General features: G+C 49.7%; 1 protein-coding gene across 4 annotated transcripts in view; it reads right to left on the bottom strand.

Annotated features, from left to right (window-relative positions):
* The window catches only part of LOC125459547 (interferon-induced very large GTPase 1-like), a 30393-nt gene extending 9082 nt beyond the window's left edge, over window positions 1-21311 (bottom strand). Inside the window, exons 1-2 of one of the 4 annotated variants that reach the window (XM_048546128.2) lie at window positions 21154-21311; window positions 9805-9876 (exon numbers count right to left, since the gene is read on the bottom strand). Coding sequence is in view for 1 of the 4 variants with exons in the window: in XM_059650740.1 (XP_059506723.1) it covers window positions 7043-7093 (51 nt within the window). In the remaining 3 variants the exon portion in view is untranslated. Of the gene's footprint in view, window positions 1-7042; window positions 7108-9804; window positions 9877-17404; window positions 17457-21153 lie in introns of those variants that run through there. The other 3 variants (XM_048546118.2, XM_059650749.1, XM_059650740.1) reach the window with 3 other exon arrangements.
* Window positions 21312-21545: the final 234 nt, after the last annotated feature.

Here is a 21545-nt window from a genome sequence, read left to right as displayed (position 1 = left end):
GTATATAGAGGGTCCGACTCGGAATGGGACAAGACTTGACCTAGTCTTGGGACATAGGGCAGGACAGGTGACTGAGGTGACAGTGGGGGAGCACCTCGGGACCAGTGACCATAGTTCATTAATTTCAGAATAGTTATGGAGAAGGACAAAGCTGGTCCACATCGTCAGGTTCTAAACTGAGGCAAGGCGAATTTAGCTGGATTTAGACAGGACTTTACAGGGGTTGAAAAGAGTAGATTTTTTTGCAGACAAAGGAGCCTCTGGCAAGTGGGAGGCCTTTAAAAGTGTGACAGCTAGAGTTCAAGGTCTTTATGTTCCTGAGAAAGTGAAGGGCAAAATTGGCAGGAATAGGGAACCCTGGATGACAAGAGGCTTTGACCAGAAAAAAGAAGGAGGCATGGCTCAGGAGGAGGCAGCTGGGATCAAGGGAATCCCTGGAGAGAGATAGGGGATACTGGAATCTCCTGAAGAAGGAAATCAGGAGGGTGAAAAGGGGGCATGAGATAGCTTTGGCTGAGAAGATTAGGGTGAATCTAAAGAGATTCTTTATGTTAAAGGAAAAAGAATAACTAGAGAGAGAATAGGACCCCTCAAGGACCAAAGTGGACATGTACGTGTGGAACTGCAAGGAGATGTGTGAGGTCCTCGATGAATATTTCTCCTCTGCATTTACCGTGGAGAAAGACATGAAGACTTGGGGGAAGTTAGTGGTGCTATCTTGGGGCCAGTCCATATCACATTACAGGAAGTGTTGGAAGTATTACAATGTATGAAGGTCAATAAATCTCCTGGTCCTGATCAGCTATATCCAAGAACACTGCAAGAAACTGCAAGGGCGGGGAAACAAGGAAAATCTTAAAGAAGTGTATAAGATCATAAGGCATGGATAGGGAGAATGCACTCAGCCTTTTTCCCAGGCCTGGGGAGTCAAGGACTAGACGCCATCAGTTTAAGGTAAGAGTGGAAACGAATAAAATGGGAACCTGAGGGGCAACTTTTTGTACATAGAGGTGGTATGCATATGGAATAAGCTGCCAGCAAAAGTGGTTGAGGCAGGTACATTAACATTTAAAAGGCATTTGGACAAATACATGGACAGGAACGGTCTCAAGATGACATTCCACATTAAGCAGAGGTTCACCTGCACATCTGCCAATGTGGTATACTGCATCCACTGTACCCGGTGTGGCTTCCTCTACATTGGGGAAACCAGGTGGAGGCTTGGGGACCGCTTTGCAGAACACCTCCACTCGGTTCGCAACAAACAACTGCACCTCCCAGTCGCAAACCATTTCCACTCCCCCTCCCATTCTCTAGATGACATGTCCACCATGGGCCTCCTGCACTGCCACAATGATGCCACCCGAAGGTTGCAGAAACAGCAACTCATATTCCGCTTGGGAACCCTGCAGCCCAATGGTATCAATGTGGACTTCACCAGTTTCAAAATCTCCCCTTCCCCTATTGCATCCCTAAACCAGCCCAGTTCATCCCCTCCCCCCACTGCACCACACAACCAGCCCAGCTCTTCCCCCCCACCCACTGCATCCCAAAACCAGTCCAACCTGTCTTTGACTCCCTAACCGGTTCTTCCTCTCACCCATCCCTTCCTCCCACCCCAAGCCGCACCTCCATCTCCTACCTACTAACCTCATCCCACCTCCTTGACCTGTCTGTCTTCCCTGGACTGACCTATCCCCTCCCTACCTCCCCACCTATACTCTCTCCACCTATCTTCTTTTCTCTCCATCTTCGGTCCGCCTCCCCCTCTCTCCCTATTTATTCCAGAACCCTCACCCCATCCTCCTCTCTGATGAAGGGTCTAGGCCCGAAACGTCAGCTTTTGTGCTCCTGAGATGCTGCTGGGCCTGCTGTGTTCATCCAGCCTCACATTTTATTATCTTGGATTCTCCAGCATCTGCAGTTCCCATTATCACGGTCTAGAAGGATATGGGCCAAGTGCGTGTAAATGGGGTTACCATGGATGGACAATTTGGCTAGCATGCACTAGTTTGGGCCAAAGGGCCTGTCTCTGTGCTGTAGGAGTTTATGAGTCTAAGTGCATGGGATTAGCTGTGGACATTTGAAAATAAAGCAATCAAATATTACAAGATAATAAAATGTGAGGCTGGATGAACACAGCAGGCCAAGCAGCATCTCAGGAGCACAAAAGCTGACGTTTCGGGCCTAGACCCTTCATCAGAGAGCTTGGCCTGCTGTGTTCATCCAGCCTCACATTTTATTATCTTGGAATTCTCCAGCATCTGCAGTTCCCATTATCTCTGAATCAAATATAGCACGCTGGCTTGAATTCTGGCATTGAGAAGATCAGAAATAAGTTAATTTTTTTTAAGGTCTTAGTGAAAATTTGTAGCTCACATCCGGTTATGTTTTAAGCAGCAGTCTGTATACAGAACATAGAACAATACAGCGCAGAACAGGCCCTTCGGCCCTCAATGTTGTGCCGACCTGTGAACTAATCTTAGCCCGTCCCCCTACACTATCCCATCATCATCCATATGCTTATCCAAGGACTGTTTAAATGCTCCTCATGTGGCTGAGTTAACTACATTGGCAGGCAGGGCATTCCACGCCCTTACCACTCTCTGAGTAAAGAAGGATCTATTTGTCTGTGTTTGCTGCTGGAGTACTGTGTTGAGAACCAGGTTTCCACGAAATTCCCTTGCACGTCTGGTGTTCATTTGTCCCAGGATAGTCACTTTGTCCCAGTCAAACCGATGGCCCTCATTATCTGTGTATCAATAGCTTCAACCTCTCTACCCTTCTCACTCACTCCAACCTCTCCCCCACAGAACATGCAGCCCTCTGCTCCAACCCTAACCTCACCAAACCCACAGATAGCCAAGGCCAGGCATCAACTCTGACACTTCCTCCTACCAACTCCTCGACCAGGACCTCACCCCTGACAACCAAAACAGCATCTTCCTTACCATTCGCAACCTCATCACCTCAGGTGACCTGCCACACACAGCCTCCAACCTCATTGTTCCCCAACCCTGCACTGCCCGCTTCTATCTCCTTCCCAAAAAACCACAAACCCAGCTGCCCTGGTCGACCCATTGTCTCTGCATGCTCCCAGCGCCTCGCAACTACCTGGACTACACCTCCTCTCGCCCACCTTCCTGCAAAAACAAAAATGCAATCCCCTACTCCCAATTCCTCCGCCACTTCCACATCTGCTCCTGAGATGAGGCGTTCCACTCCTGAACACCCCATATGTCCTCTTATTCCAAGGGCTATAACTTCCCCCCCTCCAGTAATTGAAAGTGCCCTCAAACACATCTCTTGCGTCTCCCATACCTCTGCTCTCACATCACCTCCACCCAACAAAATAAAGTTAACAACAGAAACCACCCTTGTCCTCATGCCACCCCACTAACCTCCATATCAAAATGTATCATTCTCAGCCACCTGTGATCTGACCCCTCAACCAAGGATATATTGCTCTCCCCACTCCTATCTGCCTTTCGCAAGGACCTCTTTCTCTATGAATCCCTCATCCGCTCCACACTCCTCATTAACTCTACCACACTCGGCACCTTTCCCTGCAACCGCAGCAAGTGCTACAGCTGCCCTCGCACCTCCCCCCAACCTCCCCTCACCTCCATTCAAGACAAAAGAAAACCTTTGACATCAGACATGGGTTCACCTGCTCATCAATCAAACTTGGCCACATGTGTCTTATACACCTGATGTGGCCTCCTCTGTCTCGTTGAGACCAAATGGAGACTCGGAGACCATTTTGTAGAACATCTGCAGTCTGTACATGACAATCACCATCCCATTGCGAAACATTTTAACTCCCCCTCCCACTCCCTCAGCAACATGTCCATCTTGGGCGCCTCCAGTGTCACAATGACGCCACCTGCAGACTGGAAGAGCAACACCTCATATTCTGTCTCAGGACCCCACAGCCCAATGGCCTCAGTGTGGAATTTACCAGTTTTAAAATCTCCTCACCCAAAGCCTCACTCACTCAATGATCAACCCTCCCTCTCATCCCCGCCTCCCTGACCTGACACAGCCTGTCCATCTTCTCTCCCACCTATCCACACCCCTCCCACCTCACTGACCGGTCCCCATCACTGCCTGCCTGCACTCAGCGATCACCATCCCACCTACCTTCCCCAGCCTCGGCTGTCCTGCTCCTCTGATGCTGCCTGGCCTGTTGTGTTCCTCCAGCCCCACACTGTTATCTCTGAATATTGATTGTGTTTTTTTACTGCCAACTGGGGCTAGTGTATCCTGGTCATCAGTTTCCTCCCTGTTTGTCCAATGTAATGTTTATTGCATGGGATTCTGTATACTACATTAATCCTGTTTACTATCGGTATGGAGTCTCTATTCTTTGATAACATTTGACACAGGGTTGATGCAGGTTTGAGTGCTATCATTATCATGGGCAGTGTAAGGAGTCTGGTTGTCATTTCTGATATCAAGAATATATAAAGATTACACTGGACAAACAGGGAGGAAACTGATGACCAGGATACACAAGCACCAGCTTTCACTAAAAAGACATGACTAACTTCACTTGTTTCGACTCACACTGACAATGAGGGCCATCGGTTTGACTGGGGCAAACAACACAGATGTGCAAGGGAATTTCCTGGAACCCTGGTTCTCAACGTGCGGCTCCATTAACAAAGGCAGACAAGTAGACCCGTTGTACAGACAGGCACGAGAATTCCTGGAAGCATGGCACTCCACAAAGCAGGCTATTAACAAACAGATTGAACTCAACCCCTGTACACATTCCACTACGGAGGGAAACCGGAAGTGAGGCTCTCTCTCAACGGACCCCAGAGTTTAAAAACCAGGCAGGAAAACACGCTGACACTTCATCAGAGGCTGCACTGAGGGTGTTACCAAGCACGGTAACGAAACGTCTGCAGAACAACAAACCAGCTCGGCAAGCCAACCACCCTCACACCAGACTCCAGAACCAGAGGACACAGTTTAAAAATAAGGGGTGGGCCATTTAGAACAGAGTTATGCTGCAGCTGTACAAAACTCTGGTGCAGCCGCACTTGGAGTATTGTGTACAGTTCTGGTCACCGCATTATAAGAAGGATGTGGAAGCTTTGGAAAGGGTGCAGAGGAGATTTACTAGGATGTTGCCTGGTATGGAGAGAAGGTCTTACGAGGAAAGGCTGAGGGACTTGAGGCTGTTTTCGTTAGAGAGAAGAAGGTTGAGAGGTGACTTAATTGAAACATATAAAATAATCAGAGGGTTAGATAGGATGGATAGGGAGAGCCTTTTTCCTACGATGGTGATGGCGAGCACGAGGGGGCATAGCTTTAAATTGAGGGGTGAAAGATATAGGACAGATGTCAGAGGTAGTTTCTTTACTCAGAGTAGTAAGGGAATGGAACGCATTGCCTGCAACGGTAGTAGATTCGCCAACTTTAGGTACATTTAAGTCATCATTGGACAAGCATATGGACGTACATGGAATAGTGTAGGTTAGATGGGCTTCAGATGGGTATGACAGGTCGGCACAACATCGAGGGCTGAAGGGCCTGTACTGTGCTGTCATGTTCTATGCTCTATGTTCTATGTTCTATGTTCTAGAGTTGAGGAAAAACTTCTTCACCCAGAGAGTGGCAGATATATGGAATGCTCTGCCCCAGAAGGCAGTGGAGGCCAAGTCTCTGGATACTTTGAAGAAAGGGATGGATAGAGCTCTTAAAGATAGTGGAATCAAGGGTTATGGGGATAAGGCAGGAACAGGATACTGATTGTGGATGATCAGCCATGATCATAATGAATGGTGGTGCTGGCTCGAAGGGCCAAATGGCCGACTCCTGCACCTATTGTCGATTGTCACACAGCTGCTTAAAAAAAACAGAAGTGACAAGAACAGCACATCGGAGGATCAGAAACCTTGATGGATGCAGAACACCGACACTTCGATTAGAGATCGCACTGATCATGTTGCCTAGAATGGTAATGAAACGTCTGCACACCACAGAGCAACAGCAAATTAATAATTCATTATTGGACATGGGAGACTGATACTTGCATACCCAGTTTAGCATAATATTTTCTGGATTTATTTCTCGTTAAAAAGATCCATAAGTAACCATCTAAGTGTGACACCTGAGATATTGCCTGAAACCCCATTTTCTTCATTGTCTCACGTTCAGGTATAGTACATGCATGCGATGGTGATACAGGGATAGCCAAAACACATCACCATTACTGGATTCACAACACAGTGACATTAAAACAAAGACGCTCAAAATTATTCAGTTGTTCCTAACTAGAGTTGACAAGATACACATTTTGGACACCAAGTTGATAATTTATAAGTTCCTAATTTTTGTTTAAGATTGCAACTTTAGCGGATCACAGACAAACTGCAAAACAATCTAATTTTGTGATCTAAACCCAATCTTCTTGACCATAAACTCCCACTCGCAACGACAGACACACAGTTAAGAGTTGAATTAGAAAGGAAAATAAAATAACTCTTCTTTACCAGTTCAAAAACCATTTCAATGATTAATATCAGGCCTTCATGAAACCCTTGGAGTAGGGGTTGAATGACAAGTACGTGTGATTGTATTTCCTGCATGAATTCTGAAGTCACTAGTCAATGCGTACAGTTTCCCCAGGCCTCTGGAAACTTACTTATTTCTTTCAGACTGGGATTCTTTTATAACTCAAGACTGTAATAAATAGGAACATGAGAAGGCTGTTCACCCGCTCTGCACCCCTCTCCCCCCAACATCTTCTCTATCATTCAATAGGATCACCACTGATCTGATATCCTTTGTGTCCGCTTTCCTGCCATTTGCCTGTGACCCTTGATTCTCCAACTGATCAAGATTTGTCTGCCCATCTCTATCTATCCGTCACCCCCGACAGCTCTCTGTAGTAAAGAGTTCCAAAGATGGTCAAATCTCAGAAGAAATTCCACCTCATCTCAGTCCTAAATTGGCACCCCATTATTCTGAGATTATTCCCTTTGGCACTAGAATCTCCCATGAGGGGAAACATCCTCTTAGCATTTACCCTGTTCAGCCTCTTAGGAATCATGTAGCTTTCAGTTCGATCATCTCTCATTCTTCTTAACTCCAATGAGCAGAATCCCAACTTGTTTTGGCTTTGCTCAAAAAACAATCCTTCCGTACCAGGGATTATCCCAGGAACATTCTTTGAACTGCCTCCAGTGAAACAACATCTTTCCTTAAAAAAGAGGGTCCAAAAGAGGCCAGGTCAGAGAGTATATTTAAAACGATGATAGATAGGTTCTTGATTATCAAGGGTTACTGGGAGAAAGCTGGAGGATGGGTTGGGAAACTTATTAGCCAGACTTGCTGGGTTGAATGGCCCAATTTCAGTGCCTATGTCTTATGGTCTCTACTGATTTCTTTTTGGATCCAAGCATACAAGCCATCAGAGCTAGGAACCAATACTGCATCTTTAATGATGGTACTTAATTTCCCACCGCCACCTATCCCCACACCTCCCCCGCCCCATATTCTTTAGTATTAAAGCAAAGACCCCTCCCACCCTGATTATATTCTCTTTCACCTTCTTCTGTTGGGCAGAAGATATAAAAGTTTGAATACACATACGAATTCAAGATTCAAAAACAGCTTTCTTCCTGCTGTTGTTCTGGTCACCCTGATAGAAAACTGGACAGGATTCAAGATAATGAAATGTGAGGCTGGATGAACACAGCAGGCCAAGCAGCATCTCAGGAGCACAAAAGCTGACGTTTCGGGCCTAGATCCTTCATCAGAGAGGGGGATGGGGAGAGGGTTCTGGAATAAATAGGGAGAGAGGGGGAGGTGGACCGAAGATGGAGAGAAAAGAAGATAGGTGGAGAGAGTATAGGTGGGGAAGTAGGGAGGGGATAGGTCAGTCCAGGGAGGACGGACAGGTCAAGGAGGCAGGATGAGGTTAGTAGGTGGGAAATGGAGGTGCGCTAACCTCATCCCGCCTCCTTGACCTGTCCATCCTCCCCGGACTGGCCTATCCCCTCCCCACCTCACCACTTATATTCTCCTCTCCACCCATCTTTTCCTCCATCCATCTTCGGTCTGCATCCCCCCCTCCCTATTTATTTCAGAACCCTCTCTCCATCCCCCTCTCTGATGAAGGGTCTAGGCCAGAAACATCAGCTTTTGTGCTCCTGAGATGCTGCTTGGCCTGCTGTGTTCATCCAGCTCCACACTTTGTTATCTCGGATTCTCCAGCATCTGCAGTTCCCATTATCTCTTATCATGGACTTTTGCCTTCCTATATACTTTATCTTTCAACTTTATACCGCTCCTTAATTTCATTGGTTAACTCTGGTTAGTTTATTCTCTCAACGTTTTTCAAAGAACAAAGAAAATTACAGCACAGGAACAGGCCCTTCAATCCTCTAAGCCTGCGCCAATCCACATCCTCTATCTAAACCTGTCGCCTATTTTCCAAGGATCTGTATCCCTCTGCTCCCTGCCCATCCATACAACTGTCTCAATACATCTTAAATGATACTATCATGCCCACCTCTACCATCTCCGCTGGTAACGTGTTCCAGGCCCCACCACCCTCTGTGTTAAGTACTTTCCACGCATATCTCCCTTAAACATTTCCCCTCTCACCTTGAAATTGTGACCCCTAGTAACTGAGTCCCCCACTCTGGGAAAAAGCTTCTTGCTATCCACCCTGTCTATACCCCTCATGATTTTGTAGACCTCAATCAGGTCCCCCCTCAATCTCCGTCTTTCTAATGAAAATAATCCTAATCTACTCAACCTCTCTTCATAGCTAGCGCCCTCCATACCAGGCAACATCCTGGTGAACCTCCTCTGCACCCTCTCCAAAGCATCCACATCCTTTTGGTAATGTGGCGACCAGAACTGTACACAGTACTCCAAATGTGGCCGAACCAAAGTCCTGTACAACTGCAACATGACCTGCCAACTCTTGTACTCAATACCCTGCCCAATGAAGGAAAGCATGCCATATGCCTTCTTGACCACCCTATTGACCTGCGTTGCCACCTTCAGGGAACAATGGACCTGAACTCCCAGATCTCTCTGTTCATCCATTTTCCCCAGGACTTTTCCATTTACCATACAGTTCGCAAAACTCAGTGAATTAATATCGCATGGCGATCACAAGCACTCTTGTCAAGTTCAGTTACCAGCTCTGAATGTGTGCATAGAATCTGACAATACCAAAGAGGCTTTTCGGCCCATCGAGACTGTACAGGTACAAAGGATACATCACTGCCTCCACTGACCCCAATTTGACACACTTGGCCCAATAGTTTCAATTTTACAAGGCTTCGAGTGTTCATTCATTTTATGGGTTGGGAGATTTAACACCTCAAGCCCCTCCCAGACAGTTCATTCCAGACCCCCACCACCCTCTGAGTGAAAAGGGTTTCCTCAACTCCCCTCTAATCTCCTGCCTTTCACTTTTGGATTATGCTCATTTATTATAGACCCTTCAACTCAGGGGAATAGCTGCTTCCTGCCCATGTCCTGCATAATCTTACATACCTCAATCAGGTCATTCTCTGCTCCAGAGAAAACCTGACCTAATCCGGCTGCTCCTCATTAGTAAACTGTTCCATCCCAGACCACACCCTGGTGAATCTCCTTCCTACCCCCTCCAATACAATCATATCCTCGCTACAGGGCCGTGGACAGAACTGCACACCATACTCCAGACGTGGCCTAACCAGAAGGCCGACACAGCTCCAACATGGCCTGCCTGCTTGAATAATCTCTGCCTTGATAAAGGCCAGTGTCCTGTCGGCCTTCTGAACTAACCTCTTACCCTGTCCTGCTCCCTTGTGGACAATCACTCCAAGATCCCTTTGTTCCTCCGAGCTTCACGGTGTCCTGTTAAAATGAAAGGCAATAAATTGGTGAAGATTGGAAAATCATAGTTAGAGCTTCCCCTTTCTCCTCCTGGCTTCTTTTAACAGCCTGGGAAACATTTAATATGGTCCGTGTGAATTATCCACAGATACCAATCCTATCATTGTTCCCCTCCCTTGTTTGTTATAATCTCCAATACTTCACTCTTCCTCCTCCTCAACAGAACCTGCATTGTCCCCCTTTTTTGGTGATTCCACGTGTAAAGTATTTATTACGAACCATGCAGCTCAATCTTATGGTTTTGGGAAAAGTACAAGTTGCTTCAGGTTCAGAAGAGTGATTCTCGCTGAGCAACTGAGCTGGTTCTCTCACCATATCTTACCAAATATCCCTCTTTCCCACTCCCACTCCCCTTCCCTCTCTCTCCCGTTTCTCCTCCACCTCCTCCCATCCCCTCTGCTCTCCACAAGAGAATGAGCATCATTACCAAGTGCTGAGCTCCTCCTGCCTTTGCCCCGTACTCCTGCACACTATTTCTAACCAAATAATCACCCAATCCCTCATATGAACCTGCCACAACCACATTTCCAGGCAGGGCATTCCAAACCCTATCAATTTGCTGTGTGAAATAGCACATTTTTCCCCACACACCATGCTTGCTTTGTTCGCACCTCACTTTAAAATCTATGCCGCACAGTTCTTCTTTCTTTTCCGAGCAGGGACAGCTTCTCCATTTCTCCTCTGTTCATCCCACTCAGGATTCTGTAAACCTTAGTCAGATCACCCCTCAGTCACAACTTCTTCAATCTATCCTCATTACTCAAGCAATGCATTTACACCTAACCTTCTACATATCTCTCTTTCCCACAGCCACATCTTCCCGACATTCCCAAATCCCAAGTGATCCACAATGAGATGCCCATGACTGTAGACAATACTTGAGCTGAGGGCTAATAAATGTCTTTCAGTATTACTGGACTTTGTTCTCTATATCCCTATTATTAAAACTAAGAACACAATGAGCTTTATTAACTGGATGAACACAGCAGGCCAAGCAGCATCTCAGGAGCACAAAAGCTGAAGTTTCAGGCCTAGACCCTTCATCAGAAAAGTGGAATGGGGAGACAATTCTGAAATAAATAGGTAGAGAAGGGGAGACAGATCGAACATGGATAGAGGAGAAGATAGGTGGACAAGAGAGTATAGGTGGGGAGATATGGAGGGTATAGGTCAGTCTGGGGAGGACGGACAGTTCAAGGAGTCGGGATGAGGTTAGTAGGTGGGAAATGGAGCTGCGGCTTGAGGTGGGAGGAGGGGATAGGTGAGAGGAAGAACAGGTTAGGGAGGCAGGGACGAGCTGGGCTAGTTTTGGGATGCGGTGGGGGAAGGGGAGATTTTGAAATTTGTGAAATGCACATTGATACCATTGGGCTGCAGGGTTCCCAAGCGGAATATGAGTTGCTGTTCCTGCAACCTTTTGGTGGCATCATTGTGGCACTGCAGGAGGCCCAGGATGGACATGTCGTCTCAGGAATGAGTGCGGGAGTTGAAATGGTTCGCGACTGGGAGGTGCAGTTGTTTACTGCGAACCGAGCATAGGTGTTCAGTAAAGCAGTCCCCAAGCCTCCGCTTGGTTTCCCCAGTGTAGAAGAAGCTACACCGTGTACAGCGGATGCACTATACCACATTGGCGGATGTGCAGGTGAACGTCTGCTTGATGTGGAAAGTCATCTTGGGGCCATCCACTGTTCCCATTGTGGCTCCTCTACATTGGGGAAACCAAGTGGAGGCTTGGGGACCGCTTTGCAGAACACCTCCGCTCGGTTCGCAATAAACAACTGCACCTCCCAGTCGCGAACCATTTCAACTCCACCTCCCATTCTTTAGATGACATGTCCATCCTGGCCTCCTGCAGTGCCATAATGATGCCACCCAAAGATTGCAGGAACAGCAACTCATATTCCGCTTGGGAACCCTGCAACCCAATGGTATCAATGTGGATTTCACCAGCTTCAAAATCTCCCCTCCCCACACCGCATCCCAAAACCAGCCCAGCTCGTCCCTGCCTCCCTAACCTGTTTTGACTCTCACCTATCCCCACCTCCTACTTTAAGCCGCACCTCCATTTCCTACACCTCATCCCACCCCTTGACCTATCCGTCCTCCCCGGGCTGACCTATCCCCTCCCTACCTCCCCACCTATACTCTCCTCTCCACCTATCTTCTCCTCTGTCCATCTTTGATCCGCCTCCCCCTCTCTCCCTGTTTATTTCAGCACCGTCTCCCCATGCCCCTTTTCTGATGAAGGGTCTATCCCCGAAATATCCTCAGCTTTTGTGCTCTTCAGATGCTGCTTGGCCTGCTGTGTTCATCCAGCTCCACACTTTGTTATCTCAGACTCTCCAGCATCTGCAGTTCCCATTATCCCTGAGCTTTATGAACTGCTGTCTCCAGGCGTCCTGGCATTTTCAATCATCACTGAACATATTCCTCATGTATCCCTGGTCCTGCATCCCATATTGTGTTCCACTTCTTATTTTATCTGGTCATTTGGCTGTCTTCCTGCTGAATTACATCACCTCATACATCACCAACATTTAACATAGAACATTACAGCACAGTATGGGCCCTTCGGCCCTCGATGTTGTGCCGACCTGTCATACCGATCTCAAGTCCATCTAACCTACACTATTCCATGTACGTCCATATGCTTATCCAATGACGACTTAAATGTACCTAAAGTTGGCGAATCTACTACCGTTGCAGGCAAAGCGTTCCATTCCCTTACTACTCTCTGGGTAAAGAAACTACCTCTGACATGTGTCCTGTATCTTTCACCCCTCAATTTAAAGCTATGCCCCCTCATCCTCACCATCACCATCCTAGGAAAAAGGGTCTCCCTATCCACCCTATCTAACCCTCTGATTATTTTATATGTTTCAATTAAGTCACCTCTCAACCTTCTTCTCTCCAATGAAAACAGCCTCAAGTCCCTCAGCCTTTCCTCGTAAGACCTTCCCTCCATACCAGGCAACATCCCAGTAAATCTCCTCTGCACCCTTTCCAAAGCTTCCACATCCTTCTTATAACCTGAACTGTACGCAATACTCCAAGTGCAGCCGCACCAGAGTTTTGTACAGCTTCAACATAACCTCTTGGTTTCGGAACTTGATCCCTCTATTAATAAAAGCTAAAACACTGTATGCCTTCTTAACAGCCCTGTCAACCTGGGTGGTAACTTTCAAGGACCTGTGTACATGGACACCGAGATCTCTCTGCTCATCTACACTACCAAGAATCTTACCGTTAGTCCAGTACTTTGCCTTCCGGCTACTCCTACCAAAGTGCATCACCTCACACTTGTCCGCATTAAACTCCATTTGCCACCTCTCAGCCCAGCTCTGCAGGTTATCTATGTCTCTCTGCAACCTACAGCATCCTTCATCACTGTCCACAACTCCACCGACCATGATGTTGTCTGCAAGTTTACTAACCCATCCTTCTACGCCCTCATCCAGGTCATTGATAAAAATGACAAACAGCAGTGGACCCAACACCGACTCCTGCGGTACACCACTAGTCATTGGACTCCAGGATGAACATTTCCCATCAACCACCACCCTCTGTCTTCTTTCAGCAAGCCAATTTCCGATCCAAACTGTTATATCTCCCACAATCCCATTCCTCCGCATTTTGTACAATAGCCTACTGTGGGGAACCTTATCGAACGCCTTGCTGAAATCCATATACACCACATCAACCGGTTTACTCTCATCTACCTGTTTGGTCACCTTCTCAAAGAACTCAATAAGGTTTGTGAGGCATGACCTTCCCTTCACAAAACCGTGCTGACTATCCATAATCAATTTATTCTTTTCAAGATGATTATAAATTCTATCCCTTATAACCTTTTCCAACACTTTACCAACAACTGAGGTAAGGCTCACTGGTCTATAATTACCAGGGTTGTCTCTACTCCCCTTCTTGAACAGGGGAACCACATTTGCTATCCTCCAGTCGTCTGGCACTATTCCTGTAGACAATGACGAGTTAAAGATCAATGCCAAAGGCTCGGCAATGTCCTCCCTGGCTTCCCAGAGGATCCTAGGATAAGTCCCATCCGGCCCAGGGGACTTATCTATCTTCATACTCTGTAGGATTTCTAATACCTCTTCCTTGTGAACCTCAATCCCACCTAGTCTAGTACCCTGTATCTCAATATTCTCCTCGACAACATTGTCATTTTCTAGAGTGAATACTGTCGAGAAATATTCATTTCGTGCTTCCCCTATCTCATCTGACTCCACACACAACTTCCCACTACTATCCTTGATTGGGCCTAATCTTACTTTCATCATTCTTTTATTCCTTAAATACCTATAGAAAGCCTTAGGGTTTACCCTGATCCTATCCGCCAACAACTTCTCATGTCTCCTCCCGGCTCTTCTGAGCGCTCTCTTTAGGTCTTTCCTGTCTACCTCGTAGCCCTCAAGTGCCCTAACTGAGCCTTCACATCTCATCCGAACATAAGAGATAATGGGGACTGCAGATGCTGGAGATTCCAAGATAATAAAATGTGAGGCTGGATGAACACAGCAGGCCAAGCAGCATCTCAGGAGCACAAAAGCTGACGTTTCGGGCCTAGACCCTTCATCAGAGAGGGGGATGGGGGGAGGGAACTGGAATAAATAGGGAGAGAGGGGGAGGCGGACCGAAGATGGAGAGTGAAGAAGATAGGTGGAGAGAGTGTAGGTGGGGAGGTAGGGAGGGGATAGGTCAGTCCAGGGAAGACGGACAGGTCAAGGAGGTGGGATGAGGTTAGTAGGTAGCGGGGGGTGCGGCTTGGGGTGGGAGGAAGGGATGGGTGAGAGGAAGAACCGGTTAGGGAGGCAGAGACCGGTTGGACTGGTTTTGGGATGCAGTGGGTGGGGGGGAAGAGCTGGGCTGGTTGTGTGGTGCAGTGGGGCGAGGGGACGAACTGGGCTGGTTGAGGGATGCAGTAGGGGAAGGGGAGATTTTGAAACTGGTGAAGTCCACATTGATACCATATGGCTGCAGGGTTCCCAGGCGGAATATGAGTTGCTGTTCCTGCAACCTTCGGGTGGCATCATTGTAGCAGTGCAGGAGGCCCATGATGGACATGTCATCAAGAGAATGGGAGGGGGAGTGGAAATGCTTTGCGACTGGAAGGTGCAGTTGTTTTTTGCGAACTGAGCGGAGGTGTTCTGCAAAGCGGTCCCCAAGCCTCCGCTTGGTTTCTCCAATGTAGAGGAAGCCGCACCGGGTACAGTGGATGCAGTATACCACATTGGTAGATGTGCAGGTGAACCTCTGCTTGATGTGGAATGTCATCTTGGGGCCTGGGATGGGGGTGAGGGAGGAGGTGTGGGGACAAGTGTAGCATTTCCTGCGGTTGCAGGGGAAGGTGCCGGGTGTGGTGGGGTTGGAGGGCAGTGTGGAGCGAACAAGGGAGTCGCGGAGAGAGTGGTCTCTCCGGAAAGCAGACAGGGGAGGGGATGGAAAAATGTCTTGGGTGGTGGGGTCGGATTGTAAGTGGCGGAAGTGTCGGAGGATAATGCGTTGTATCCGGAGGTTGGTAGGGTGGTGTGTGAGAACGAGGGGGATCCTCTTGGGGCGGTTGTGGCGGGGGCGGGGTGTGAGGAATGTGTCGCGGGAAATGTGGGAGACGCGGTCAAGGGCGTTCTCGATCACCGTGGGGGGAAAGTTGCGGTCCTTAAAGAACTTGGACATCTGGGATGTGTGGGAGTGGAATGTCTTGTCGTGGGAGCAGATGCGGCGGAGGCGGAGGAATTGGGAATAGGGGATGGAATTTTTGCAGGAGGGTGGGTGGGAGGAGGTGTATTCTAGGTAGCTGTGGGAGTCGGTGGGCTTGAAGTGGACTTCAGTTACAAGCTGGTTGCCTGAGATGGAGACTGAGAGGTCCAGGAAGGTGAGGGATGTGTTGGAGATGGCCCAGGTGAACTGAAGGTTGGGGTGGAAGGTGTTGGTGAAGTGGATGAACTGTTCGAGCTCCTCTGGGGAGCAAGAGGCGGCGCCGATACAGTCATCAATGTACCGGAGGAAGAGGTGGGGTTTGGGGCCTGTGTAGGTGCGGAAGAGGGACTGTTCCACGTAACCTACAAAGAGGCAGGCATAGCTGGGGCCCATGCGGGTGCCCATGGCCACCCCCTTAGTCTGTAGGAAGTGGGAGGAGTCAAAAGAGAAGTTGTTGAGTGTGAGGACGAGTTCAGCTAGGCGGATGAGGGTGTCGGTGGAGGGGGACTGGTCGGGCCTGCGGGACAGGAAGAAGCGGAGGGCCTGGAGGCCATCTCCATGCGGAATGCAGGTGTATAGGGACTGGACGTCCATGGTGAATATGAGGTGTTGGGGGCCAGGGAATTGGAAGTCCTGGAGGAGGTGGAGGGCGTGGGTGGTGTCACGGACGTAGGTGGGGAGTTCCTGGACCAAAGGGGAGAAAATGGAGTCCAGATAGGTGGAGATGAGTTCGGTGGGGCAGCAGCAGGCTGAGACGATGGGTCGACCAGGGCAGGCAGGTTTGTGGATTTTGGGAAGGAGATAGAAACGGGCCGTGCGGCGTTGGGGAACAATGAGGGTGGAGGCTGTGGGTGGGAGGTCCCCTGAGGTGATGAGGTCATGGATGGTGTTGGAGATGATGGTTTGGTGCTCGGGTGTGGGGTCATGATCGAGGAGGCGGTAGGAGGTGGTGTCGGAGAGTTGGCGTCTGGCCTCGGCGATGTAGAGGTCAGTGCGCCATACTACCACTGCGCCACCCTTGTCTGCGGGTTTGATGGTGAGGTTGGGGTTGGAGCGGAGGGAGCGGAGGGCTGCCCGTTCTGCGGGGGAGAGGTTGGAGTGGGTGAGAGGGGTGGAGAGGTTGAGGCGGTTAATGTCTCGACGGCAGTTGGAGATGAAGAGGTCGAGGGAGGGTAGGAGGCCTGGGGGTGGTGTCCAGGAGGAGGACTTGTGTTGGAAGCGGGTGAAGGGGTCAGTGGAAGGAGGGTTGGGTTCCCGGTTGAAGAAGTAGGCATGCAGGCGAAGACGGCGGAAAAACTGCTCTATGTCCGACCGTGACTGGTATTCGTTGATGTGTAGTTGTAGGGGGACAAAGGTGAGCCCCTTGCTCAGGACTGACCGTTCGTCCTCAGTCAGTGGGAGGTCTGGGGGGATGGTGAAGATGCGGCAGGGCTCAGGGTGGCTGTCTCCTCTGGGGTTGCAGGCTGTGGAGGTTGTGGGCGGAGCGATGATGACGTCGGCCGTGGGCGGGGTTCCGTCGGCCGTGGGCGGGGTTCTGTCGGCGTCGACCGTGGGCGGGGTTCCGTCGGACGTGGGCGGGGTTCCGTCGGCCGTGGGCGGGGTTCCGTCGACCGTGGGCGGGGTTCCGTCGGCGTCGACCGTGGGCGGGGTTCCGTCGGCGTCGACCGTGGGCGGGGTTCCGTCGGCGTCGACCGTGGGCGGGGTTCCGTCGGCGGTGGGAGGTTCGGGGTGGGCGGCAGCAGCTGAGGTGAGGGTGGTGTGTGGGCTGTAGTACCTGGACGTGGAGGTGGTGACTGCAGCAGCGGTTCCGGAAGTTCTGTGGCCGGCGGAGGCCGATGTGACGTCATCGGTGGGGTCTCCGGCCGTGTCCTCATGGTCAATGGCGGTGGGTGCATGGTGGGGGAGGGGCAGGGACAGAGTCGGGATTTGGGAGGCGCAGGAATCCTCTGGTGGGTGGCAGGGGCCAGTGAGTTGGTTGTACTTGCGATTTTTGGTGTCCAGTAAAGCTGAGTGGAACTGGGTGTTCAGTCTGTGGATCCTGCGGAGGATAAAAAACAGCAGGGGTCCTGTGCAGGTCTGGGAGAGGGAGGCTCTGAGCTGGGGCAGGCTGGATGGCAGTGCCTGGAGGTGCCGGCGCATGGCTGCGAGTGTCTGTTTCAGGACTCGCAGGGAGAACCGCTTCTGAAGGGTCTGAATATTCTGGGTGTAGAGGTGGTCACGGTTGGAGCCAAATTGGGAAGGCTGAAATGTGGACTGTAGTCCCTAGGGGATGATCTGATTCCGTAGGCAGGTGCTGAGGAAGGTGATGTGGCTGTGGTACCTGGTTTGCTTCAGGACATGGTCGAGCAGTTTCAAGGCCGAAGAGATTACACCCATCCCTTCCTCCCACCCCAAGCCGCACCCCCAGCTACCTACTAACCTCATCCCACCTCCTTGACCTGTCCGTCTTCCCTGGACTGACCTATCCCCTCCCTACCTCCCCACCTACACCCTCTCCACCTATCTTCTTTACTCTCCATCTTCGGTCCGCCTCCCCCTCTCTCCCTATTTATTCCAGTTCCCTCCCCCCATCCCCCTCTCTGATGAAGGGTCTAGGCCCGAAACGTCAGCTTTTGTGCTCCTGAGATGCTGCTTGGCCTGCTGTGTTCATCCAGCCTCACATTTTATCATCCGAACATAAGCCTTCTTTTTCCTCTTGACCAGAGATTCCACCGCCTTCGTAAACCACGGCTCCCACGCTCTACAGCTTCCTCCCTGCCTGACAGATACATACTTATCTGGGACACACAGGAGCTTTTCCTTGAATAAGCTCCACATTTCTAATGTGCCCATCCCCTGCAGTTTCCTTCCCCATCCTATGCTCCCTAAATCTTGCCTAATCTCATTGTAATTGCCTTTCCCCCAGCTATAACTCTTGCCCAGTGGTATACACCTATCCCTTTCCATCACTAAAGTAAACATAACAGAATTGTGATCAGTATCACCAAAGTGCTCACCTACTTCCAAATCTAACACCTGGCCAGGCTCATTACCCAGTACCAAATCTAATGTGGCTTTGCCCCTTATTGGCCTATCTACATACTGTGTCAGGAAGCCCTCCTGTCCACACTGGACAAAAACTGACACATCTATAGTACTCGAACTATAGTGTTCCCAGTCAATATCTGGAAAGTTGAAGTCCCCCATGACAACTACCCGGTCTCTCTCACTCCTATCGAGAATCATCTTTGCTGTCCTTTCCTCTACATCTCTGGAACTATTCAGAGGCCGATAAAAACTCCCAACAAGGTGACGTCGCCTTTCCTGTTTCTAACCTCAGCCCATACTACCTCAGTTGATGAGTCCCCAAACTTCCTTTCTGCAACTGTAATACTGTCCTTGACCAACAATGCCACACTCCGACCCTTATACCATCTTTTCTGTTCTTATTGAAACATCTAAATCCTGGGACATGCAACAATCATTCCTGTGATGAGAGATAATGGGAACTGCAGATGCTGGAGAATCCAAGATAATAATGTGTGAAGCTGGGTGAACACAGCAGGCCCAGCAGCATCTCAGGAACACAAAAGCTGACGTTTCGGGCCTAGACCCTTCATCAGAGAGGGGGGTGGGGTGAGGGTTCTGGAATAAATAGGGAGAGAGGGGGAGGCGGACCGAAGATGGAGAGAAAGAAAGATAGGTGGAGAGGAGAGTGTAGGTGGGGAGGTAGGGTGGGGATAGGTCAGTCCAGGGAAGACGGGCAGGTCAAGGAGGTGGGATGAGGTTAGTAGGTAGGAAATGAAGGTGTGGCTTGGGGTGGGAGGAAGGGATGGGTGAGAGGAAGAACCGGTAGGGAGGCAGAGACAGGCTGGGCTGGTTTTGGGATGCAGTGGAGGGGAAGAGCTGGGCTGGTTGTGTGGTGCAGTGGGGGGAGGGGACGAGCTGGGATGGTTTTGGGATGCGGTGGGGGATGGGGAGATTCTGAAGCTGGTGAAGTCCACATTGATACCATTGGGCTGCAGGGTTCCCAAGCAGAATATGAGTTGCTGTTCCTGCAACCTTCGGGTGGCATCATTGTGGCAGTGCAGGAGGCCCATGATGGACATGTCATCTAAAGAATGGGAGGGGCTGTGGAAATGGTTTGCGACTGGGAGGTGCAGTTGTTTATTGCGAACTGAGCGGAGGTGTTCTGCAAAGCGGTCCCCAAGCCTCCACTTGGTTTCCCCAATGTAGAGGAAGCCACACCGGGTACATGGATCCAGTATACCACATTGGCAGATGTGCAGGTGAACCTCTGCTTAATATGGAAAGTGATCTTGGGGCCTGGGATGGGGGTGAGGGAGGAGATGTGGGGACAAGTGTAGCATTTCCTGCGGTTGCAGGGGAAGGTGCCGGGTGTGGTGGGGTTGGAGGGCAGTGTGGCGCGAACAAGGGAGTCACGGAGAGAGTGGTCTCTCCGGAAAGCAGACAGGGGTGGGGATGGAAAAATGTCTTGGGTGGTGGGGTCGGATTGTAGATGGCGGAAGTGTCGGAGGATGATGCATTGTATCCGGAGGTTGGTGGGGTGGTGTGTGAGAACGAGGGGGATCCTCTTTGGGCGATGGTGGTGGGGGCGGGGTGTGAGGGATGTGTTGCGGGAGACGCGGCCAAGGGCGTTCTCAACCACTGTGGGGGCAAAATTGCGGTCCTTGAAGAACTTGGACATCTGGGATGCGCGGGAGTGGAATGCCTCATCGTGGGAGCAGATGCGATGCAGGCGGAGGAATTGGGAATAGGGGATGGAATTTTTGCAGGAGGGTGTATTCTAGGTAGCTGTGGGAGTGGGTGGGCTTGAAATGGACGTCAGTTACAAGCTGGTTGCCTGAGATGGAGACTGAGAGGTCCAGGAAAGTGAGGGATGTGCTGGAGATGGTCCAGGTGAACTTGAGGTTGGGGTGGAATGTGTTGTTGAAGTGAATGAACTGTTCGAGCTCCTCTGGGGAGCAAGAGGTGGTGCCGATACAGTCATCAATGTACCGGAGGAAGAGGTGTGGTTTGGGGCCTGTGTAGGTGCGGAAGAGGGACTGTTCCACATGACCTACAAAGAGGCAGGCATAGCTGGGGCCCATGCGGGTGCCCATGGCCATCCACTTAGTCTGTAGGAAGTGGGAGGAATCGAAAGAGAAGTTGTTGAGGTTGAGGACGAGTTTGGCTAGGCGGTTCATGTAACCTACAAACCTGTCCCTGCTCTATCCATGTCTCCAAAACGGCCACATTACTACGGATGTGGTCACTTGGAACAACAGTGGGGTTTACCAGCTCCCATATCAAGCAGGAATAACACGTCCCCTGTCCCTCCATCCTTATTATATTTCACTAGCTTTGTATTTGTTTTTTACAAAAAGGTGTTTTAACTGTTCTCATATCTCTGCTTATTATCTCATTGTGCATGCAAGTTATAACCAGTAATTTAAACATGAATTCAATTTTAACACTCCAGCTCAGCTCCTCAACTGATGTCGACACTGCAAATCCCCAAATTCAGTTTTTTCTATCACTTACCTTCCCAAGCTGCTCCCCCTCAGCTCCACTCCTGAAGTGACTGGAAATATAGAAGGTGATGGCGCTAAATGGTTAAAAACAATGAAGAATATAAGATGCAGAATGACGGGCTGATCAGTGAATTGGATGGTTGACAGTTGTGAGTGTATATAAATGGGTCAGACCTCCAGTTTCTGTTTGCTCACAGTCCAATCAGCAAAGCCAGAGTGTGAATAGATCTCACTGCTGTTCAGAGAAATCATGTGATTAGTAGGAAATCATTTGAAACTGAGAAATGTGCACGCTCAGGGAGGAGCTGTATTTGCGGAGTACGCAGGTCAGGGCAGAGCAATGCAGGCTGGAGTTGTTCCCCACTGCCTCAAACTCCAGTGAATATAGATCTAACTGATCCT

The sequence above is a fragment of the Stegostoma tigrinum genome, chromosome 1 (genome assembly GCF_030684315.1).
Source record: "Stegostoma tigrinum isolate sSteTig4 chromosome 1, sSteTig4.hap1, whole genome shotgun sequence".
NCBI classification, from domain to species: Eukaryota; Metazoa; Chordata; class Chondrichthyes; order Orectolobiformes; family Stegostomatidae; genus Stegostoma; species Stegostoma tigrinum.
Note: the sequence above shows the minus strand (reverse complement) of the source record. Positions and strands in the feature narration are given on the sequence as shown.